Raw genomic sequence first — 26,136 nt, 5'->3', positions numbered from 1 at the left:
GGACCTCCACATCTGGCTTCTTCACCTGCAGCCCAGGACCTCCACATCTGGCTTCTTCACCTGCAGCCCAGGACCTCCACATCTGGCTTCTTCACCTGTGGGATCATCTGAAACCATCCGGACATCTAATGAAACTGAGGAGTATTTAAGTCTGTAACACATCCCCTTTGTAATACATCACCTTCTCTCCCCCTACACTGGTATCCCTCCACCTCCTCTCCCCTACACTGGTATCCCTCCACTTCATTTTCTCTACACTGGTATCCCTCCACCTCCTCTCCCCTACACTGGTATCCCTCCACCTCCTCTCCCCTACACTGCTATCCCTCCACCTCCTCTCCCCTACACTGGTATCCCTCCACCTCCTCTCCCCTACACTGGTATCCCTCCACCTCCTCTCCCCTACACTGGTACCCCTCCACCTCCTCTCCCCCTACACAGGTATCCCTCCACCTCCTCTCCCCTACACTGCTATCCCTCCACCTCCTCTCCCCTACACTGGTACCCCTCCACCTCCTCTCCCCTACACTGGTACCCCTCCACCTCCTCTCCCCTACACTGGTATCCCTCCACCTCCTCTCCCCTACACTGGTACCCCTCCACCTCCTCTCCCCTACACTGGTACCCTCCACCTCCTCTCCCCTACACTGCTGTCCCTCCACCTCCTCTCCCCTACACTGGTATCCCTCCACCTCTCCCCTACACTGGTATCCCTCCACCTCCTCTCCCCTACACTGGTATCCCTCCACCTCCTCTCCCCTACACTGGTATTCCTCCACCTCCTTTTCTCTACACTGCTATCCCTCCACCTCCTCTCCCCTACACTGGTACCCCTCCACCTCCTCTCCCCTACACTGGTACCCCTCCACCTCCTCTCCCTACACTGGTATCCCTCCACCTCCTCTCCCCTACACTGGTACCCCTCCACCTCCTCTCCCCTACACTGGTACCCCTCCACCTCCTCTCCCCTACACTGCTGTCCCTCCACCTCCTCTCCCCTACACTGGTATCCCTCCACCTCTCCCCTACACTGGTATCCCTCCACCTCCTCTCCCTACACTGGTATCCCTCCACCTCCTCTCCCTACACTGGTATTCCTCCACCTCCTTTTCTCTACACTGCTATCCCTCCACCTCCTCTCCCCTACACTGGTATCCCTCTACCTCCTCTCCCCTACACTGGTATCCCTCCACCTCCTCTCCCCTTACACTGGTATCCCTCCACCTCCTTTTCTCTACACTGCTATCCCTCCACCACCTCTCCCCTACACTGGTATCCCTCTACCTCCTCTCCCTACACTGGGATCCCCCACCTCCTCTCCCCTACACTGGTATCCCTCCTCCTCCTTTTCTCTACACTGGTATCCCTCCACCTCCTCTCCCCTACACTGGCATCCCTCCACCTCCTTTTCTCTACACTGGTACCCCTCCACCTCCTCTCCCTACACTGGTACCCCTCCACCTCCTCTCCCCTACACTGCTATCCCCCACCTCCTCTCCCCTACACTGGTATCCCTCCACCTCCTCTCCCCTACACTGGTATCCCTCCACCTCCTCTCCCCTACACTGGTATCCTCCACCTCCTTTTCTCTACACTGCTATCCCTCCACCTCCTCTCCCCTACACTGGTATCCCTCTACCTCCTCTCCCCTACACTGGGATCCCCCCACCTCCTCTCCCCTACACTGGTATCCCTCCTCCTCCTTTTCTCTACACTGGTATCCCTCCACCTCCTCTCCCCTACACTGGCATCCCTCCACCTCCTTTTCTCTACACTGGTACCCCTCCACCTCCTCTCCCCTACACTGGTACCCCTCCACCTCCTCTCCCCTACACTGCTATCCCCCCACCTCCTCTCCCCTACACTGGTATCCCTCCACCTCCTCTCCCCTACACTGGTATCCCTCCACCTCCTCTCCCCTACACTGGTATCCCTCCACCTCCTTTTCTCTACACTGCTATCCCTCCACCTCCTCTCCCCTACACTGGTATCCCTCTACCTCCACTCCCCTACACTGGTATCCCTCCACCTCCTCTTCCCTTACACTGGCATCCCTCCACCTCATTTTCTCTACACTGGTATCCCTCCACCTCCTCTCCCCTACACTGGTATCCCTCCACCTCCTCTCCCCTACACTGGTATCCCTCCACCTCCTCTCCCCCTACACTGGTATCCCTCCACCTCATCTCCCCCTACACCAGCATCCCTCCACCTCCTCTCCCCTACACTGGTACCCCTCCACCTCCTATCCCTCTACACTGGTATCCCTCCACCTCCTCTCATCCTACACTGGTATCCCTCCAGCTCCTCTTCCCCTACACTGGTATCCCTCCATCTCCTTTTCACTACACTGGTATCCCTCCACCTCCTCTCCCCTTACACTGGTATCCCTCCACCTCCTTTTCACTACACTGGTATCCCTCCACCTCCTCTCCCCTTACACTGGTATCCCTCCACCTCCTTTTCACTACACTGGTATCCCTCCACCTCCTTTTCACTACACTGGTATCCCCCCACCTCCTCTCCCCTTACACTGGTATCCCTCCACCTCCTTTTCACTATACTGGTATCCCTCCACCTCCTTTTCACTACACTGGTATCCCTCCACTTCCTTTTCACTGCACTGGTATCCCTCCACCTCCTTTTCACTACACTGGTATCCCTCCACCTCCTTTTCACTACACTGGTATCCCTCCACCTCCTTTTCTCTACACTGGTATCCCTCCACCTCCTCTCTCCTACACTGGTATCCCTCCACCTCCTTTTCTCTACACTGGCATCCCTCCACCTCCTTTTCTCTACACTGGTATCCCTCCACCTCCTCTCCCCTACACTGGTATCCCTCCACCTCCTCTCCCCTACACTGGTATCCCTCCACCTCCTCTCATCCTACACTGGTACCCCTCCCCCTCCTCTCCCCCTACACTGGTATCCCTCCACCTCCTCTCATCCTACACTGGTATCCCTCCACCTCCTCTCATCCTACACTGGTATCCCTCCACCTCCTCTCCCCTTACACTGGTATCCCTCCACCTCCTTTTCACTACACTGGTATCCCTCCACTTCCTTTTCACTGCACTGGTATCCCTCCACCTCCTTTTCACTACACTGGTATCCCTCCATCTCCTTTTCACTACACTGGTATCCCTCCACCTCCTCTCCCCCTACACTGGTATCCCTCCACCTCCTCTCCCCTACACTGGTATCCCTCCACTTCATTTTCTCTACACTGGTATACCTCCACCTCCTCTCCCCTACACTGGTATCCCTCCACCTCCTTTTCTCTACACTGGCATCCCTCCACCTCCTTTTCTCTATACTGGTATCCCTACACCTCCTCTCCCCTACACTGGTATCCCTCCACCTCCTCTCATCCTACACTGGTACCCCTCCACCTCCTCTCCCCTACACTGGTATCCCTCCACCTCCTTTTCACTACACTGGTATCCCTCCATCTCCTCTCCTGCTACACTGGTATCCCTCCATCCCCTTTTCACTACACTGGTATCCCTCCACCTCCTTTTCACTACACTGGTATCCCTCCACCTCCTTTTCACTACACTGGTATCCCTCCACCTCCTTTTCACTACACTGGTATCCCTCCATCCCCTTTTCACTACACTGGTATCCCTCCATCCCCTTTTCACTACACTGGTATCCCTCCACCTCCTTTTCACTACACTGGTATCCCTCCACCTCCTTTTCACTACACTGGTATCCCTCCATCCCCTTTTCACTACACTGGTATCCCTCCACCTCCTCTCCCCTTACACTGGTATCCCTCCACCTCCTTTTCACTACACTGGTATCCCTCCACCTCCTCTCCCCTTACACTGGTATCCCTCCACCTCCTTTTCACTACACTGGTATCCCTCCACCTCCTTTTCACTACACTGGTATCCCCCCACCTCCTCTCCCCTTACACTGGTATCCCTCCACCTCCTTTTCACTATACTGGTATCCCTCCACCTCCTTTTCACTACACTGGTATCCCTCCACTTCCTTTTCACTGCACTGGTATCCCTCCACCTCCTTTTCACTACACTGGTATCCCTCCACCTCCTTTTCACTACACTGGTATCCTCCACCTCCTTTTCTCTACACTGGTATCCTCCACCTCCTCTCCCTACACTGGTATCCCTCCACCTCCTTTTCTCTACACTGGCATCCCTCCACCTCCTTTTCTCTACACTGGTATCCCTCCACCTCCTCTCCCCTACACTGGTATCCCTCCACCTCCTCTCCCCTACACTGGTATCCCTCCACCTCCTCTCATCCTACACTGGTACCCCTCCCCCTCCTCTCCCCCTACACTGGTATCCCTCCACCTCCTCTCATCCTACACTGGTATCCCTCCACCTCCTCTCATCCTACACTGGTATCCCTCCACCTCCTCTCCCCTTACACTGGTATCCCTCCACCTCCTTTTCACTACACTGGTATCCCTCCACTTCCTTTTCACTGCACTGGTATCCCTCCACCTCCTTTTCACTACACTGGTATCCCTCCATCTCCTTTTCACTACACTAGTATCCCTCCACCTCCTCTCCCCCTACACTGGTATCCCTCCACCTCCTCTCCCCTACACTGGTATCCCTCCACTTCATTTTCTCTACACTGGTATACCTCCACCTCCTCTCCCCTACACTGGTATCCCTCCACCTCCTTTTCTCTACACTGGCATCCCTCCACCTCCTTTTCTCTATACTGGTATCCCTACACCTCCTCTCCCCTACACTGGTATCCCTCCACCTCCTCTCATCCTACACTGGTACCCCTCCACCTCCTCTCCTGCTACACTGGTATCCCTCCATCCCCTTTTCACTACACTGGTATCCCTCCACCTCCTTTTCACTACACTGGTATCCCTCCACCTCCTTTTCACTACACTGGTATCCCTCCACCTCCTTTTCACTACACTGGTATCCCTCCATCCCCTTTTCACTACACTGGTATCCCTCCATTCCCTTTTCACTACACTGGTATCCCTCCACCTCCTTTTCACTACACTGGTATCCCTCCACCTCCTTTTCACTACACTGGTATCCCTCCATCCCCTTTTCACTACACTGGTATCCCTCCACCTCCTTTTCACTACACTGGTATCCCTCCACCTCCTTTTCACTACACTGGTATCCCTCCACCTCCTTTTCACTACACTGGTATCCCTCCACCTCCTTTCACTACACTCAACCTTTTTTCCCTCCCTACACTCACCCCCTCACTTCCTCTCTGCTACACTCTCTCCCCTTTCCCTACCTCTCTCAACCCCTCCTCGACATCGCACTCTGTTCACTTTCACAGAATTCATAGATTACCTGTAAAATACACAAAACTTGTTGGTACATGTAATGACATTACTTTGGTACAAGTCTGAATGGAATGTGTTTGGGGCAAAGCCAAAATTGTATATCGAGGGGTGAATGTAAAAAGTACATCATTACACAACACAACAGAGTTTTGCCCAAAGACTGAAAAACATTTTTTATGAATAAGTCTGCGTCTGGAATTTGTGTCCTAACCTTTACCCTCCATCCTGACCTCAGTCACTGTAGCTAGGCCCCTTTCTTGAATACGTTCCCGTTACTGGTGATGAGGACACTTCTGCTGAAGTCACAGGTTGGGTCCCAAATGGTACCCAGAGCTCTGTAGGCCCTGTAGGCTCTGGTCAAAAGTAGTGCACTATATAGAGAATAGGGTGCCTTTTGGAACCATACCCAGTGTGGGCTGTATGCTGGCCCTGACACAAACTGACTGAGTCACTCTACAAATTGTTCTTGGGCAGAAGGAAACACACCCTGTCTGGTCAGGACTGAACATCAACACTGCAGGTCCACTTTTGTCCCACTTTACAACGTGTCCAAACCTACAGTTCAGGCCTCAATTTACAACAAGTGTCCAAACCTACAGTTCTGTTCCCACTTTACAACAAGTGTCCAAACCTACAGTTCAGGCCTCAATTTACAACAAGTGTCCAAACCTACAGTTCTGGCCTCAATTTACAACAAGTGTCCAAACCTACAGTTCTGGTCCCACTTTACAACAAGTGTCCAAACCTACAGTTCTGGTCCCACTTTACAACAAGTGTCCAAACCTACAGTTCTGGCCTCAATTTACAACAAGTGTCCAAACCTACAGTTCTGGTCCCACTTTACAACAAGTGTCCAAACCTACAGTTCTGGTCCCACTTTACAACACGTGTCCAAACCTACAGTTCTGTTCCCACTTTACAACAAGTGTCCAAACCTACAGTTCTGGCCCCACTTTACAACAAGTGTCCAAACCTACAGTTCTGGTCCCACTTTACAACAAGTGTCCAAACCTACAGTTCTGGTCCCACTTTACAACAAGTGTCCAAACCTACAGTTCTGTTCCCACTTTACAACAAGTGTCCAAACCTACAGTTCTGTTCCCACTTTACAACAAGTGTCCAAACCTACAGTTCTGTTCCCACTTTACAACAAGTGTCCAAACCTACAGTTCTGTTCCCACTTTACAACAAGTGTCCAAACCTACAGTTCTGTTCCCACTTTACAACAAGTGTCCAAACCTACAGTTCTGGTCCCACTTTACAACAAGTGTCCAAACCTACAGTTCTGTTCCCACTTTACAACAAGTGTCCAAACCTACAGTTCTGGTCCCACTTTACAACAAGTGTCCAAACCTACAGTTCTGGTCCCACTTTACAACAAGTGTCCAAACCTACAGTTCTGGTCCCACTTTACAACAAGTGTCCAAACCTACAGTTCTGTTCCCACTTTACAACAAGTGTCCAAACCTACAGTTCTGTTCCCACTTTACAACAAGTGTCCAAACCTACAGTTCTGGTCCCACTTTACAACAAGTGTCTAAACCTACAGTTCTGGTCTCACTTTACAACAAGTGTCCAAACCTACAGTTCTGGTCTCACTTTACAACAAGTGTCCAAACCTACAGTTCTGGTCCCACTTTACAACAAGTGTCCAAACCTACAGTTCTGGTCCCACTTTACAACAAGTGTCCAAACCTACAGTTCTGTTCCCACTTTACAACAAGTGTCCAAACCTACAGTTCTGGTCCCACTTTACAACAAGTGTCCAAACCTACAGTTCTGGTCCCACTTTACAACAAGTGTCCAAACCTACAGTTCTGGTCCCACTTTACAACAAGTGTCCAAACCTACAGTTCTGGTCCCACTTTACAACAAGTGTCCAAACCTACAGTTCTGTTCCCACTTTACAACAAGTGTCCAAACCTACAGTTCTGGTCTCACTTTACAACAAGTGTCCAAACCTACAGTTCTGGTCCCACTTTACAACAAGTGTCCAAACCTACAGTTCTGGTCCCACTTTACAACAAGTGTCCAAACCTACAGTTCTGTTCCCACTTTACAACAAGTGTCCAAACCTACAGTTCTGGTCTCACTTTACAACAAGTGTCCAAACCTACAGTTCTGATCCCACTTCAGCTCACAACAGGTGTTAAAAACCTGTGTATTTACATGGTTGCCGGTAGTTACAATTTAACAACCATAGATGTCGAACATTGTTATATTGTCTGTGGTAATAACAACGTAGGTACATACATTAGTCTGCTTACAATTGTTATTGCCTACATGTCCCCCCATGAAAATAAAACAATATCCTCTAAAATATGCTCAATGTTTCTGTGTTCATTCAAGTCCAAACTATAACTCAGATCAAACTGCAATGCTCCTGCACCCATCCGGTAACAACATTTCCTTGATTTGGTATAAGTGACTTTACTCCCACTGTCCTATTTCTGTTTTCTGCCTAGTCCAAACTGGCATAAACTGGCCTTTAAAAGAGTTTTTAACTGTCATTTGTTGCGGTGTATTTCAGTATCTGAAAGAACATTTGTAGTTGAATCTGTCATGTGAATGAATTCATTGTGCTGTTATGTGTTTACTATCTAATCCGAATGCCGCAACCGAAGTTCTCTCTGGAAAAAAATGAGTTATTCTATTTGATTTGATTCTGTTCTGTTCTATTCACACTCATACTACTATGTAGATGAAAGTGAACACTTGCATACACATGTTGTGCACCCTTGAGGGCTAATCAGGGTAGATACACAAGGAGCCAAGGCAGAGAGAGGGTTGAGGGACTGACTGTGTTGCCAAGCGACTTGCAGTTGATTATAAAAACACTGTCATGGTCAATATTAGTAACCTATAGGCCTATTAGACTTTTAGTCCAAATGTTAGATATCATTTAATGATATGTATTTATAGTGTATACTCTTTTTGAGGACTATAAAAGCCTTTATACAATACCAATGAAAGTGAAATGTGTGTACAGACATTTATACTTAATAGGAACATTAAAAAGTCATTACGTCTAAAGCCTACATGTTATCTGTCTGGTGGTGTCCAGGTTTACTAAATAGCCATACATGGAAAAAGGAACACAGAAAAGCGCGCTCTTCAACGCACATATACATAGGCTGCCGCTACACCAATGGCTGAGAGCTGGGAGAGCGCCACTCAAATCACAACCCCAGTCAGTTTCCAATCTGAATTTCCTTGGCTGACGTCAGCTGATGACTGCCTGCTTGGCTGTGCTCTCCGCTCCGGACATAGTGCTGTAAAAATGCTGCTCTCTGTGCCGCCAAGGACAGGATTCAACCCATACAACGGCTATACCAGCAGACTTAGTAAAAAGGTAAAGCGATACTGTATTCTATTTCCTCCATCTGAATGTTATGCCAATGGTAGTGTATAGTATATGCCGCTATCATTCCTGGATCGGCTTTGGCAGTTAGGTTGCTCGGCTATAAACTGCAGTGTCCTTGAAAGTGGACCATATAGAAATTAACTGTAGGCTATTTTGTAGATTTAACATTGTTTTGAACTGTTTTCTATCCTCCAAATAAGATTGGGAAAAGATATTAGAATAGAATACCGGTATAATTAATTATAGTCTATGCGTCGGGGGCGATCCGAACGTTAGTGTTCTTCCTCTCTTTATCCATAGGCACAGAGAAAGTCAATGCACGGATTAAATTTGCGCTGCGAATATCCCAGAGATCATTTTGCGCTCATTCTCGGGTTTAATACAAAATGCTAATTGTAAACCCAACGACCAATTGTTGGATGTGTCAAATCAGTTTTACATATTGATGAGAATAAGGTCTCTCTTTGAAAAGATCGCAACGTAAGTTAACCAAATATAATAGCTTTCTTTACGCGTAAATATTTGCCCCACCCCTTGAAATGGCTGGGAACGTTGGCTTTGTTTTCCTAATATAAAACAGTTACTCTTACAGATATAGAAATGCTGAATATATACCGAACAAAAATATAAACGCAACATTCAACAATTTCGATGATTTTACTGAGTTACAGTTCATATGAGGAAATCAGCCAATTGAAATACATTCATTAGGGCATAATCTATGGATTTCACATGACTGGGTAGGGACACAGTTTCATCAGCTGTCCGGGTGGCTGGTCTCAGATGATCCCGCAGATGAAGAAGCCGGATGTGGAGGTCCTGGGCTGGCGTGGTTACAAGTGGTCTGCGGTTGTGAGACCGGTTGTATGTAATGCCAAATTCTCTTAAACTACATAGGAGGTGGCTTATGGTAGAGAATTAACATACAGAGCAACTGCTCTGGTGGACATTCCTGCAATCAATGGTGGACATTCCTGCAATCAGCATGCCGATTGCACGCTCCCTCAAAATTGGAGACATCTGTGGCATTGTGCTGTGTGACAAAACTGCACATTTTAGAGTGGCCTTTTATTGTCCCCAGCACAAGGTGCAACTGTGTAATGATCATGCTGTTTAATCAGCTTCTTGATATGCAACACCTGTCAGGTGGATGGATTATCTTGGCAAAGGAAAAATGCTCACTAACAGAGAAGTAAACAAATTTGTGCACAAAATTTGAGAGAAATAAGCTTTTTGTGTGTATGGAACATTTCTGGGGTCTTTAATTTCAGTTAATGAAACATGGAAACAACACTTTACGTGTTGCATTTATATTTTTGAATCAATATACACTACTGGTCAAAAGTTTTAGAACACCTACTCATTCAAGGGTTTTTCTCTATTTTTACTATTTTCTACATTGTAGAATAATAGTGAAGACATCAAAACTATGAAATAACACATATGGAATAATGTAGTAAGCAAAAGAGTGTTAAACAAATCAAAATATATTTTAGATTGGCGGTTGGAACGAAAAATCTCTAATTTGGACTCCAGACCAAAGGACACATTTCCACCGGTCTAATGTCCATTGCTCGTGTTTCTTGGCCCAAGCAAGTCTCTTCTTCTTATTGGTGTCCTTCAGTAGTTGTTTCTTTGCAGCAATTTGACCATGAAGGCCTGATTCACACAGCCTCCTCTGAACAGTTGATGTTGAGATGTGTCTGTTACTTGAACTCTTGAAGCATTTATTTGTGCTTATTTCTGAGGCTTTCTATTTCTGAGGCTGGTAACTCTAATGAACTTATCCTCTGGAGCAGAGGTACCTCTAGGTCTTCCATTCCTGTGGCGGTCCTCATGAGAGCCAGTTTCATCATGGCTCTTGATGGTTTTTGCAACTACACTTGAAGAAACTTTCAAAGTTCTTTACATTTTCCGTATTGATTGACCTTCATGTCTTAAAGTGATGATGGACTGTCGTTTCTCTTTGCTTATCTGAGCTGTTCTTGCCATAATATGGACTTGGTCTTTTACCAAATAGCCCTACCTTGTCACAACACAACTGATTGGCTCAAATGCATTCAGAAGGAAAGAAATTCCACAAATGAACCTTTAACAAGGCACACCTGTTAATTGTAATGCATTCCAGGTGACTACTTCATGAAGCTGGTTGAGAGAATGCCAAGAGTGTACAAAGCTGTCATCAAGGCAAAGGGTGGCTATTTGAAGAATTTCAAATATAAAATATATTTAGATTTGTTTACCCTTTTTTTGGTTACTACATGATTCCATATGTGTTATTTCATAGTTTTGATGTCTTTACTAATTTTCTACAATATAGAAAATAGTAAAAATAAAGAAAAACCCTTGAATGAGTAGGTGTTCTAAAACGTTTGACCGGTAGTGTATATAGATCTACTATTGGCATTAGTAACCAATAATTATCTAATGTTGCATCCACATTAGAGTTGTCTGAATGTAAAATGCTAGTGCACAGCTATAAATACTGTAGCCTACTGAAATAGTTCAATTGAATACGCTGATGGGTTATTATGTAACATATTTGCAACAGCTGAAGCAGTTTGTAATGATAATGATGTTGATTGGTAGTTGATAAGATGTATTTTATTTTAAAATTAACCATTTAAAAGTGCAATCTGCAGGTGTTACATCCAATTCTTGACTTATAAATTAATTATATATACCCATTGATTCTTGAAGTATAAATGCCTCATGAGCTTAATTCAACTGTCGTACCCCATCAGAACACAAAATAGAAGCTTGTTTTACTCCAATGTTTGTAAACAAAGTAAATGTAAACAAACACTGTATAGCCTCAAAACATGGTTTAAACTATCCTTTTGATATCATGGATGGTCCGTCCTTGCATCCATAGCTCTGTCTGTCTATGAATTTGACGGTGGTGACATTTCTCCAGCCTCATCGGCCATCTTTTTACAGAAATAGTGGTGGGGAAGACGCTTTGTTATCGTTTCATCTGCTGATTGCCACTTTAAAGATGTACTCTGATGATTTTGCTATGGAACATCCAAAGAACAGAATATAATGCTGAAGTTGAATATGGGGTGTTAGACGGTGAGGTATTAAGGGAATTTTAATGAAGAAACTATAAAGCATATATTTTTCCACAGGTAATTGTACAATTCAGAATTAGAATGAACTTTGTGATCCTAGTTTTCATCCTGATGTTTTCACCTGTCACTTGTTTCTGAACATTGCTGAAACAGGCCTAGGTAGTGTTTAACTTTCGTGAAACATAACACTAGCTCCCTCCTCCCGGGCTGTGTTATTCCTTTCTCTGCCTCATGGTTGGCAGGAATTCAGATTGCTCAGATTAATGACCTGGAATTCATGGAATTCTGTTTATGTCCCAAATGGCACCCTATTCCCTATAGTGCACTACTTTTGACCAGAGTGCTATGGGCCTTGGTCAAAAGCAGTGCACTACATAGGAAGTAGGGTGCCATTTGGGACTCCCATCTGGTTTCAAACAATGTGCTCATTTCAGGATAGAAGGGGTATCTGTTACTCTGCTTTTGCAAACTCAAGCCTTTTTTTGCCAGGAAAACGTTTAGTCTCATTGTGAGAGCTCAAAAGTTACTGAGGGAAAACTTGTAAAACTAACGTCAAGTGGTAAACTCTGCTCTGTGTCTTTTTACTACGAGAAAAAAGGGTCCAGCAAAGAGAAGAATTCACAGATTTTTTCTCTTTCTTTCTCCTGCTTTTGATTACACACCAATCCCTTCCCCTTCTCTCTTCTCCCATTTTCTTCTTTTTTCCACACTGTTTTACATACCTTGACTTCTTTGGCTGTCAGTGGTTCTGTTCCCATGGACAAGGGAGCCAGCAAATATTTCCTTTCTCTGTACAGACTGAAGTTAACCCCTTTTCTCAAACCCCGGGTGTTCCTCTTTCTTCAATGTCTTTCTTCAATGTCTTTTTTGCAGTTTGCTGGTTTAGGTTTTTTGCACTTTTGAATGTAGAACTAGATTGACTCAGAGAGGGAGAGAAGAATGAAGCCTCACAAGGTTGTCTCTAACTTGTTGGTGAGGTTGCAGTAGAAGTATCAGAAGGCTGCCATTGCTATTTTTCCACCATCTTTTGTTTTTCCCAAAACCTTTTCTGCACACTGTAGCAGAATACAGTACCAGGCAGCAAATAGAGAGCTTGTGTATTTTCAGAAACATTATATTTGTACAGTGCCTCTGAAAATCACTTGTGCCAAGCAGGTAACCCTTTGCTTTTTCAGATAGAAGTCTAAGACAAAACAATTGAATACTTTTTGCAGAAATTGAATAGATGTGCAATGTTTGATTTATTTGTGCCGAATGTTGACAGATTTAGAAAGTGTGTTTTATTGAGAAGTGAGTATAAATGACACTAGGATCGTTTCACTCCTTGGATCTTCTTCTCAAAGGCTTTCCTTGCTTCCCTATGAAGCTTTGAGAAGGAGGCAAGGAGAGTGGATTCGAGAAGACTACTTTTGAGCTTCACCTCATGTGCGAGTTGTGTGAGCAAAACTCCATCATGTGCAGCCGTACAGTTACATACTGTACATTGTGGACACAGACACATGCCAGGTCAGGATTGTTTATCTCTTTTTCATGGGAGCCCTGCTGTACTGTGTGTCAGAAGATAATACCTGTAACTGGCAGGCAGGCAGGCAGCAGGTAGCAAGCAGGCAGGCAACAGGCAGGGTTGGGGCAGGTGGGAGCCTAGTGGGTATGGATCCATCTGATTCTCTGCCATCTTCCTTTTCTCAGAATGAACAGAGCATAGCAGAGCAGCCTTAATGAGTCAGTACCTTCTGACCGGAGAGCACATGAGAGGGATTAGCGCCTTCCGCTAACCAGCTCACATCTCCAATTAGACAGGCCTCAATGGCCCACGCCCATCCATCCAGACAGGCTTCCTCCAGCAACACATAGATCCAGACAGGCCTCAATGGCCCACACCCATCCATCCAGACAGGCTTCCTCCAGCAACACATAGATCCAGACAGGTCTCAATGGCCCACGCCCATCCATCCAGACAGGCTTCCTCCAGCAACACATAGATCCAGACAGGTCTCAATGGCCCACGCCCATCCATCCAGCCCCATCCAGACAGGCCTCATCCAGCAGCACACAGCTCTATTTAGCACCAAGCCCAGGCTCCATCCTCTGTCAAGCATCACACAAATCCTATAGGCAGGCCCAGGCCCATCTATCCAGCCCCATCATCCAACCAACAGACAGATCCAGACAGGCCTCATCTAGGCTTAGGCTCCTTCCAGCATACAGATTATATAACTATTAAACATACAATTCCTGTCCACCACCAGGCTCCATACATCTCCATCTAGTATCATACAGATTCTATAGCCATCCCCAGTCCCAGCTCCCATTCACCAGCCATGTACAGATCCTATCTACCCAGTACCCAGGCAGCTGCATCCCTCCTGATAGGGTCTCCAGACAGGAAGAGGTTGTGATTGTAGGAAACAAACAATGCACTGCTTACTATTGATGCTGAAGAGAGGCAGATTAGAGGTGTAGAATGGGCATGGTGAAAGAAGGGGCTCTGTGAGAGTAACAGTGATAAATGAAGGGGTGGTAAAACTCCTCTGATTTATGGTGGGGTTCAAGGCTCGGTGCTGCTGGATGTTTTGAAGGCCATGTTGAATACAAAACTGAGCGAAGACAGAAAGGTAGAGGAGTAGAAAGACAGGATAAATACACTGGCCCAGAGAGACAGGAAACACAGGGATAAATACACTGGCCCAGAGAGACAGGAAACACAGGGATAAATACACTGGCCCAGAGAGACAGGAAACACAGGGATAAATACACTGGGGAAAACAAGCGACACCTGGAGGGGGTGGAGACAATGACAGGACAGGTGAAACAGATCAGGGTGTGACAAGAACAGTGGTTTGGGGAAGGATGTAAGTTGTTAGAGAGAGAGGAGGAGGAGGAGGAGGAGGGGAAAGAGGAGGAATTGTTTCATTAGAGCAGGTCACCAATCACGAGCAAAGGAAACAACGGTCCCAGCTAGTTGGACACCACAAGGTCAGTATTGGAGCAGAGTGGAGCTGGGGGTTATTAACAGAGTGGGAGGTGACTACAGAGGGCTGGAATGAAGCTCATTAGGCTAACTGAGCTTCATCCATTTTGAGACACACTGCTTGCTTTCACCTTCTACTGTATCTAATACAATACTTTTGGCCATGTAGTGTATATACAGTGGGGCAAAAAAGTATTTAGTCAGCCACCAATTGTGCAAATTTTCCCACTTAAAAAGATGAGAGGCCTGTAATTTTCATCATAGGTTCACTTCAACTATGACAGACAAAATGAGAAAAAAAATCCAGAAAATCTCATTGTAGGATTTTTAATGAATTTATTTGCAAATTATGGTGGAAAATAAGTATTTGGTCACCTACAAACAAGCAAGATTTCTGAATCTCACAGACCTGTAACTTCTTCATTAAGAGGCTCCTCTGTCCTCCACTCGTTGCCTGTATTAATGGCACCTGTTTGAACTTGTTATCCGTATAAAAGACACCTGTCCAGAACTTCAAACAGTCACACTACAAACTCCACTATGGCCAAGACCAAAGAGCTGTCAAAGGACACCAGAAACAAAATTGTAGACCTGCACCAGGCTGGGAAGACTGAATCTGCAATAGGTAAGCAGCTTGGTTTGAAGAAATCAACTGTGGGAGCAATTATTAGGAAATGGAAGACATACAAGACCACTGATAATCTCCCTAGATCTGGGGCTCCACACAAGATCTCACCCCATGGGGTCAAAATGATCACAAGAACGGTGAGCAAAAATCCCAGAACCACACGGGGGGACCTAGTGAATGACCTGCAGAGAGCTGGGATCAAAGTAACAAAGCCTACCATCAGTAACACACTACGCCGCCAGGGACTCAAATCCTGCAGTGCCAGATGTGTCCCCCTGCTTAAGACAGTACATGTCCAGGCCTGTCTGAAGTTTGCAAGAGAGCATTTGGATGATCCAGAAGAAGATTGGGAGAATGTCATATGGTCAGATGAAACCAAAATATAACTTTTTGGTAAAAACTCAACTCGTCGTGTTTGGAGGACAAAGATTGCTGAGTTGCATCCAAAGAACACCATACCTGCTGTGAAGCATGGGGGTGGAAACATCATGGTTTGGGGCTGTTTTTCTGCAAAGGGACCAGGACGACTGATCCATGTAAAGGAAAGAATGAATGGGGCCATGTATCGTGAGATTTTGAGTGAAAACCTCCTTCCATCAGCAAGGGCATTGAAGATTAAACGTGGCTGGGTCTTTCAGCATAACAATGATCCCAAAGGGCAACGAAGGAGTGGCTTCGTAAGAAGCATTTCAAGGTCCTGGAGTGGCCTAGCCAGTCTCCAGATCTCAACCCCATATAAAATCTTTGGAGGGAGTTGAAAGACCGTGTTGCCCAGCAACAGCCCCAAAACATCACTGCTCTAGAGGAGATCTGCATGGAGGAATGGGCCAAAATACCAGTAACAGTGTGTGAAAACCTTGTGAAGACTTACAGAAAACGTTTGACCTCTGTCATTGCCAACAAAGGGTATATTACAAAGTATTGAGATAAACTTTTGTTATTGACCAAATACTTATTTTCCACCATCATTTGCAAATAAATTCATTAAAAATCCTACAATGTGATTTTCTGGATTTTTTTTCCTTCTCATTTTGTCTGTCATAGTTGAAGTGTACCTATGATGAAAATTACAGGCCTCTCTCATCTTTTTAAGTAGGAGAACTTGCACAATTGATGGCTGACTAAATACCTTTTTGCCCTACTGTATGTGCAATCTCTTTTTCCACCAAATTGACAGCATTGATTCACAGGGGCCTGTCATTGGTTGGAACAGTAACTGATTTCCACTCCAAAGCACGGTTAGCTCAGTATTGATATAAATTGACTTGATGCTATAGCAGCCGTGTAAAGTGCTGACTCAACTGAAATATAATGAATGTGAAATGTGATTAATGTGAAGAGTTCTCTGTCTAGAAGTGTATCTATGGTCTGGTGATTTATTGGTCAAGATGGTAATGTTTATGTTAATATTGCCCTATTTGCAGATCAGGGTATTCCTATACTGAAAGCCTATCTAGCAGACATTTAAGTACACTGAAAGCCTATCTAGCAGACATTTAAGTACACTGAAAGCCTATCTAGCAGACATTTAAGTACACTGAAAGCCTATCTAGCAGACATTTAAGTACACTGAAAGCCTATCTAGCAGACATTTAAGTACACTGAAAGCCTATCTAGCAGACAGTTAAGTACACTGAAAGCCTATCTAGCAGACAGTTAAGTACACTGAAAGCCTATCTAGCAGACATTTAAGTACACTGAAAGCCTATCTAGCAAACAGTTAAGTACACTGAAAGCCTATATAGCAGACATTTAAGTACACTGAAAGCCTATCTAGCAGAAATTTAAGTACACTGAAAGCCTATCTAGCAGACAGTTAACTACACTGAAAGCCTATATAGCAGACATTTAGGTACACTGAAAGCCTATCTAGCAAACAGTTAACTACACTGAAAGCCTATCTAGCAGACATTTAATTACACTGAAAGCCTATCTAGCAGGCAGTGTAGTTAGATTACAAAAACTGTTTTATTGTCACATACACCAGATAGGTGCAGTGAAATGTGTTGTTTTACAGGGTCAGCCATAGTAGTATGATAGGTGTTGTTTTACAGGGTCAGCCATAGTAGTATGATAGGTGTTGTTTTACAGGGTCAGCCATAGTAGTATGGTAGGTGTTGTTTTACAGGTTCAGCCATAGTAGTATGATAGGTGTTGTTTTACAGGGTCAGCCATAGTAGTACGGCGCCCCTGGAGCAAATTAGGGTTAAGTGCCTTGTTCAAGAGCACGTTGACATATGTTTCACCTTGTCAGCTCAGGTATTCGAACTAATGATCATTTGATTAGTGGCCCAACACTCTTAACTGCTAGGCTACCTACCACCCTAAGCAAATTGCTATTGATTTGTCAGCCCTGACCCCAGATCTGTAGGGTACCATTTTGAAATGTTGCCATTTTGCTAATTGTTTTCTTCATTGATTTGTGTAAATTAGGCTACACTCAGTGGGGCCATGAGAAGCCTGTGGCCTCATTCATCAATCATGCGTAGACACAAATCTATGTGTAAACCATGCGTGGGATCATTTCCACGCAAAGTGTGAGGTTTATCAAGATGAACGTTTGCTTGAGAGTGTGGTAAATTTACACACAGACATGACTATGCGTACACACAGTGTCAAGTGGTGAAATAAGGGAACTGCAGGAGTAGAATGGGGAAAATACTGTATATATTGAAAATGTGTGAAATTGTGAGAGCAATAATATATCAGAATGTTTCAGTTCATTGTATTTCCATTGTGAATTGATGCAACATATTGACATGCTATATAATCTGACCAAATCAGTTCATTGTATTTCCATTGTGAATTGATGCAACATATTGACATGCTATATAATCTGACCAAATCAGTTCATTGTATTTCCATTGTGAATTGATGCAACATATTGACATGCTATATAATCTGACCAAATCAGTTCATTGTATTTCCATTGTGAATTGATGCAACATATTGACATGCTATATAATCTGACCAAATCAGTTCATTGTATTTCCATTGTGAATTGATGCAACATATTGACATGCTATATAATCTGACCAAATCAGTTCATTGTATTTCCATTGTGAATTGATGCAACATATTGACATGCTATATAATCTGACCAAATCAGTTCATTGTATTTCCATTGTGAATTGATGCAACATATTGACATGCTATATAATCTGACCAAATCAGTTCATTGTATTTCCATTGTGAATTGATGCAACATATTGACATACTATATAATCTGACCAAATCAGTTCATTGTATTTCCATTGTGAATTGATGCAACATATTGACATGCTATATAATCTGACCACAAAAGTTAATGAGAAATCGAATGAGATGTCTGATCTTGCTCTGTTGTTAGATTTGGCACATGCTGCATTTCACAGAGAACGCTTTTTTAGAGACAGGTGGGACTTTTTTTTGCAGAAATTACAGATTGGCTCACCAGATATTGTTTCCCAAAACCAATCTTATAAGATTTTGTCGGGTCGCCCGAAAAAAGTTGCATATTGCAGCTTTAAGACCTATTTAAAAAGGTGAACACATGCCATTCTGGTGCACATCCAAGTCCTATCCACCCTCTGGTTTTTGGCAACTGGCACGTTTCAGTGGGAGCTTGTCCATTGGCATCTCACAGACCTCAATGAGCCAAAGTTTTGGACGCAATCATCAGCTCCAGAGTGGTGCAGCGTTTTAAGGCACTACATCTCAGTGCAAGAGGCTTCACTATAGTACCTGGTTCTAATTCAGGCTGGATCACACCCGGGCGTGATGGGGAGTCCCATAGGGCAGCGCCCAATTGGCCCAGTGCCGTCCAGGTTTGGCCGGAGTAGGCTGTCATTGTAAATAAGAATTTGTCCTTAACTGACTTGCCTAGTTAAAATACATTTTAAAATCAGCAAAACGAAGAGTAGCACATACAATTTCCATACACCATTGAACAACAGGGGTTTCAAGAGGGGTTTCTTTACCATGATGCCATCAATGGGTTCCCAAATACAAATGGCCCCCACGTTGCCATAAAATCACCATTCCAAACCGATTTCATCTATGTGAACAGAATAGGCCTCTACACTTAATGTGTAGGTGATAGGTTATGTGATGTACAAAAGACACTGCTGAATGTGGTGGCCAGGTGGAATGCCCAACTCAATCATTCTGCAGAACAGCAATGTTGGCCTATACTCCTACAGGAGGGAGCTGTTGAGAGTGGATGAGTGTTACCTACCCGTTTTAAGTATACTTTGCCATTGCTAAAGCATCTTTAGTTGTCCTAATGGTCCTCTCTTTGTAGTTATGTTTTTTTACCGGTCAGGCCACAACTGAGTGAGACAAATATAACCTTTTGGTTGTACTCAATCTCTGACACTAGCACGTCTACTTCAGTCTCTGAAACTGTTTTTCCTCTCTTAGCTCCATTGTATTTCATGACACAGCATTGTATATTCCAGCCACGTCACCTGTGATACAAGTCAGTATTTGACGTCCATCCATGTCTACGGATGTCAGGCCATGACGTGGAAACCGGCCACTAGAAGCAATAGTGAGCGCTGTTACCTTCATTTTGGTGTCAGTTTTGTGGACTGGGATGGGCGTAAGCATCTGCCCCTGATTCCAAAGGTTGCAAGTTCAATTCCTGCAATACAAAGTTGTTTTTGATATTTTTCTTATAAGCCTATTCCCAACCTTAACACTTATCTTAACCATTTAGAGTTAATGCCTAACCTTAACAATTCTGAGTTAATGCCTAAACTTAAACTCTTCCAAATTTAATGTGTAGAATAACTTCGAAATTTGACATTTGAGATAAATGGATGAACATCTAATTCTGATGTAGACTGTGAGAGCCAGTAGTCATATTCCCCACAGGTTATAAAGAGATGATTTTGACCATACAGTATATGGATAGTTAGGGGTGTTTCGAAATGCAAACAGCAAAGGTCGTGCACAAGAATTGAGGCTGAGAACAATTGGTATTTACCAATGATTATCTCCTAGCGGTGTGTGTATGACGCTCCTAGGATTGTTTGATAAATTACACTCTCTATGTGTACGACCATTCTAAATTCCATTCATAAGTAGTATTTTTAAATAGTTTCTATGCAATATTGATAAATGAGGCCCCTGGAGAGTTGACTGATAACAGCACTGATTTTATCTAATGGTTGTGCCTTTTCAGGATGGTGGACTGTAGAGGATTGTAGAATTGCACTGTGATAGTTTGGCATTTAAATCTGTGTCTCATGCACATCTTAGCCTTCTGAGCTAAAGCCTATAGGCATAAAATCTCAACTCAAGCAAGGTTAGCCTACTCTACACGCAAATTTGTTTTACCAAACTCCCCTATTACATTACCACCAGATATCACCCAGAACCAAATCTCCCGAAACATGCTGTCCAGCTACTACCCAATGTCATCATATCATGTTGTTGATGTCATATCCTGTCTCTGTCTTGCCCCAGCCGACGTATGTGTCCTCCAGCCACCAGATGGCTCCACCCAGCCCCAACCACACCACCACCAGCAGCAGTAGTAGCAGCAGCCTCAGTGGAGAGCAGCTGAGCAAAACTAACCTCTACATCCGCGGCCTCCACCCGGGAACCACAGATCAGGACCTGGCCAAACTGTGTCAGCCGTGAGTAGCTCATCAACAAACTACTCTTCCACCACACAACACCTCACAATAAATCTATGGATCTGTGTGATAGAAATGAACTAAGCTAGAAGAGGATAGTGATTGAGGAAATTGTGTTAATGGGGGCCTGAAATAATGCTTAAGCTGAAAAGAGCAAGAAGTGGGTGCACAAGTCTGTGGCCTGTGGAAAGATCAACAGGAGCTTGGGTTGCAACCTCAAACCTTTCAGAGTGGCACCACTTCGTATTGTCCAAGGGCCTTACATGTTCTGTTTAGAGGCCAATTGTCTCTGGAAGCCAAAACAGACAAATACTCCATCTAAACATGAATCCATTCTCAATTGTGGCACGGTTCTACAAACATAAACCCCTCTACTTTAATTTCACATCAAAATAATTTCACAAATGCAAAATCTACACTTACTGTAGACTGTTGTTTTAACCGGTTTTAACACAGTTGCAGCCGACAGTATTTTTCAGTGACAACATGTTTGTGGCCTGCATGTCTTCTGTTTACACACAGGTGTTTTGTTTTTTGGAAATCATTTCTCACTGATATGAAAGATACGTTCCTTATGTTTCCAAAACCATACCGCAAGTGATGCATTTTAAAGTTCAGAAAGTGCGACGAGGCTCTTAACAAAACTCCCCCGGCCAGAAGATACTATCGTCAATAGGGGAGACTTTCCAACAGCGAGCTTACTAAGCATGTTTTGTCTCTCTCCCTGTAGTTAGTAGATTGTAATGGGCTAATGTGCTGCAGGTCTAACTGTTACAGGATAGGTACTGTTTGGTGTAGCCCAGACAATTAATTCATTTGGTGATACATGTTTGGCCGAATCGAGAATGAAGATTGTATCTTCTAAAATGTCTGTGACCAGTTGCAGGAGGTTCGTTTGGATTTGGAAAATGCTCCGTTATTAAAATAAATACATGTTTTGCTCCATGAAGGAATCCAATGATGTGTGTACCGCCATGATGAAATAGACAAGATGGCCACGTACACATCTTTGGATTCCTTCATGGAGCAAAACATTTATTTATTTTTTATAACTGAGCATTTTTCTAAATGAAAAGGAACCACCTGCAACTGGACACAGACATCTGCTAGCTATTCTCCCTGGTGCTTCCTCTCTGTATGATGGTCCTGCCATCACCAGGGAATGGGCTCACTAAGCATCCAGTGGTTGGACTGGTTGGTATCTCTGAATAATAAAACCCACATGACTGCAGTCAAACATGTGCTTTACCTTGATATATCAATATGCATTATACACACAACAGTGATAACAAGAACAGAATGCCAGAGTCACTTGGTCTGTGTTTGTTAGATATTCAGGGAAACAGGAAAGGGACCGTTGGGTGAAGATGAATGAGCTGGCTTCTGAAAACTGGAGCCTGGTGAGAAACAAAATGGTGGAAAGAGAGAGAGAAAGACATTGAGAGGAGAGAGATGGAAGGAAGGAGAGAGAGAGGGAAGGAAAGAGGGTGGAGGGGAGAATGAATGGAAAGTGAGATTTTTATATATATATGAGATGGGGAGGTGAGAGAGAATGAAGAAGAGAGAGAAAGGATGGGAAGGAGAGAGCGAGAGACAGACAGAGGGGAGGTGAGAGTGGGGGAGGTGAGCGAGAGGGAGGGGGAAGCAAGAGAGAGGGAGGCGAGAGAGAGAGGGGGGAGGTGCGAGAGAGTGACAGAGGGGAGGTGAGAGAGCGGGGAGGGCACAGGGAGGCAAGAGAGAGGGGGAGGTGAGAGTGAATGAAGGAGAACAAGAAAGGGCGGGGAGAGAGAGCGAGAGAGAGAGCGATAAAGGTTGGGAAGTAGAGAGAGGGAGGGAATAATTCAGAGAGAGAGTTGGGGCAGGAGAGAAGGAAAGGGAGTGAGGCCTGCTATTTTACAGCTGTCTGGAAGATATGGCTCACATGAAGCTGCCCAACCCTACAGGAAACCCCGAGCCCAGGGGAAAAGGAAAGACAAACAAGACCAATGGCATGAAGAGGGAGGGGGGGAGAGAGAGGGAGGTGGGGGTGGAGGAAGAGAGGGCGGGATAATCAGACAGAGGAATATAGGGAGCTAAGGTTGGGTAGTTAGGTTTCTACTGTGGTTTTTACAGAGTAGATCAAATCACTGCATGAAATTTGTTTTTGAGTAGGGGAGAGCTTTAAAAAGTGTACAGTTTTGTGTACCATTACTGAGATGAAAATATGCTATGTTTAAAAAAGGCAATAAAACAGGAATGCATGTTGATAAGCAAAGTCTACTATGCAGTGGGGCAAAAAAGTATTTAGTCAGCCACCAATTGTGCAAGTTCTCCCACTTAAAAATATGAGAGAGGCCTGTAATTTTCATCATAGGTACACTTCAACTATGACAGACAAAATGAGGGGAAAAAAATCCAGAAAATCACATTGTAGGATTTTTAAGGAATTTATTTTCAAATTATGGTGGAAAATAAGTATTTGGTCACCTACAAAAAAGCAAGATTTCTGGCTCTCACTGACCTGTAACTTCTTCTTTAATTTCCATGGCTGAGCAGCCACACACAAGCCTAAGATCACTATGCAATGCCAAGCGTCGGCTGGAGTCGTGTAAAGCTCGCCGCCATTGGACCATCTGTAATGATGAATCACACTTCATCAGGCAGTCCGACGGACAAATATGGGTTTGGTGGATACCAGGAGAACGCTAACTGCCCAAATGCATAGTGCCAAAGTGTAAAGTTTGGTGGAGGAGGAATAATGGTCTGGGGCTGTTTTTCATAGTTCCAGTGGAGGGAAATCTATAGTAACATTGTAGAATAATAGTCAATACAGTCAATACATAAAAACTATGAAATAACAAATATGGAATCATGCAGTAACCAAAAAAGTGTTCAACAAATCTAAATATATTTTATATTTGAGATTCTTTAAAGTAGCCACCTTTTGCCTTGATTACAGTTTTGAACACTCTTGGCATTCTCTCAAACAAGTTAACCTGAAATGCTTTTCCAACAGTATTGAAGGAGTTCCCACATATGATGAGCACTTGTTGGTTGCTTTTCCTTCACTCTGCTGTCCAACTCATCCCAAACCATCTCAATTGGGTTGAGGTCGGGTGATTGTGGAGGCCAGGTCATCTGATGCAGCACTCCATCACTCTCCTTCTTGGTCAAATAATATTGACTGACCTTCATGTCTTAAAGTAATGATGGACTGTTGTTTCTCTTTGCTTATTTGAGTTGTTCTTGCCATAATATGGACTTGGTGTTTTACCAAATAGGGCTATCTTCTGTATACCACCTCTACCTTGTCACAACACAACTGATTGACTCAATTGCATTCAGAAGGAAAGAAATTCCACAAATTAACCTATAACAAGGCTCACCTGTTAATTGTGAGCCGTGACTACCTCATGAAGCTGGTTGAGAGAATACCAAGAGTGTGCACAGCTGTCATCAAGGCAAATGGTGGCTATTTGAAGAATGTCAAATAAAAAATATTTGGATTTGTTTAACACCTTTTTGGTTAGTATATGATCCCATATGTGTTATTTCATAGTTTCGATTTCTTCACTATTATTCTACAATGTAGAAAATAGTAAAAATAAAGAAAAAACCTTGAATGAGTTGGTGTTCTAAAACTTTTGACTGGTACTGTATGTTACTATAGAGAGCAGTAAGGTCTACTGTGTATATGGTCTTTAGATAGCAGTAAGGTCTACTGTGTATATGGTCTTTAGATAGCAGTAAGGTCTACTGTGTATATGGTCTTTAGAGAGCAGTAAGGTCTACTGTATAAACACTGCTCAAAAAAATAAAGGGAACACTAAAATAACACATCCTAGATCTGAATGAATGAAATGTTCTTATTAAATACTTTTTTCTTTACATAGTTGAATGTGCTGACAACAAAATCACACAAAAAATATCAATGGAAATCAAATTTATCAACCCATGGAGGTCTGGATTTGGAGTCACACTCAAAATTAAAGTGGAAACCACACTACAGGCTGATCCAACTTTGATGTAATGTCCTTAAAACAAGTCAAAATGAGGCTCAGTAGTGTGTGTGGCCTCCACGTGCCTGTATGACGTCCCTACAATGCCTGGGCATGCTCCTGATGAGGTGGCGGATGGTCTCCTGAGGGATCTCCTTCCAGATCTGGACTAAAGCATCCGCCAACTCCTGGACAGTCTGTGTTGCAACGTGGCGTTGGTGGATGGAGCGAGACATGATGTCCCAGATGTGCTCAATGGGATTCAGGTCTGGGGAACGGGCAGGCCAGTCCATAGCATCAATGCCTTCCTCTTGCAGGAACTGCTGACACACACCAGCCACATGAGGTCTAGCATTGTCTTGCATTAGGAGGAACTCAGGGCCAACCGCACCAGCATATGGTCTCACAAGGGGTCTGAGGATCTCATCTCGGTACCTAATGGCAGTCAGGCTACCTCTGGCGAGCACATGGAGGGCTGTGGCGGCCCCCCAAAGAAATGCCATGCTGGAGGATGTTGCAGGCAGCAGCATGTTCTCCACGGCGTCTCCAGACTCTGTCACGTCTGTCACGTGCTCAGTGTGAACCTGCTTTCATCTGTGAAGAGCACAGGGCGCCAGAGGCGAATTTGCCAATCTTGGTGTTCTCTGGCAAATGCCAAACGTCCTGCACGGTGTTGGGCTGTAAGCACAACCCCCACCTGTGGATGTCGGGCCCTCATACCACCCTCATGGAGTCTGTTTCTGACCGTTTGAGCAGACACATGCACATTTGTGGCCTGCTGGAGGTCATTTTGCAGGGCTCTGGCAGTGCTCCTCCTGCTCATCCTTGCACAAAGGCGGAGGTAGCGGTCCTGCTGCTGGGTTGTTTCCCTCCTACGGCCTCCTCCACGTCTCCTGATGTACTGGCCTGTCTCCTGGTAGCGCCTCCATGCTCTAGACACTACGCTGACAGACACAGCAAACCTTCTTGCCACAGCTCGCATTGATGTCCCATCCTGGATGAGCTGCACTACCTGAGCCACTTGTGTGGGTTGTAGACTCCGTCTCATGCTACTACTAGAGTGAAAGCACCGTCAGCATTCAAAAGTGACCAAAACATCAGCCAGGAAGCATAGGAACTGAGAAGTGGTCTGTGGTCAACACCTGCAGAACCACTCCTTTATTGGGGGTGTCTTGCTAATTGCCTAT

General features: G+C 44.6%; 1 protein-coding gene across 2 annotated transcripts in view; it reads left to right on the top strand.

The window, feature by feature from the left end:
• Positions 1–8,533: 8,533 nt before the first annotated feature.
• The window catches only part of LOC115132486 (RNA-binding motif, single-stranded-interacting protein 2-like), a 33,529-nt gene continuing 15,926 nt past the window's right edge, over positions 8,534–26,136 (top strand). For both annotated transcript variants that reach the window (XM_029665173.2, XM_029665172.1), the window contains exons 1-2: positions 8,534–8,663; positions 20,800–20,972. In XM_029665173.2, coding sequence (XP_029521033.1) covers positions 8,592–8,663; positions 20,800–20,972 — 245 coding nt within the window. In that variant the 5' untranslated portion in view covers positions 8,534–8,591. The remainder of the gene's footprint in view (positions 8,664–20,799; positions 20,973–26,136) is intronic.

Source organism: Oncorhynchus nerka, linkage group LG7 (genome assembly GCF_034236695.1).
Source record: "Oncorhynchus nerka isolate Pitt River linkage group LG7, Oner_Uvic_2.0, whole genome shotgun sequence".
Taxonomy (NCBI): domain Eukaryota; kingdom Metazoa; phylum Chordata; class Actinopteri; order Salmoniformes; family Salmonidae; genus Oncorhynchus; species Oncorhynchus nerka.
This window is presented reverse-complemented; position numbering and strand designations above follow the sequence as displayed.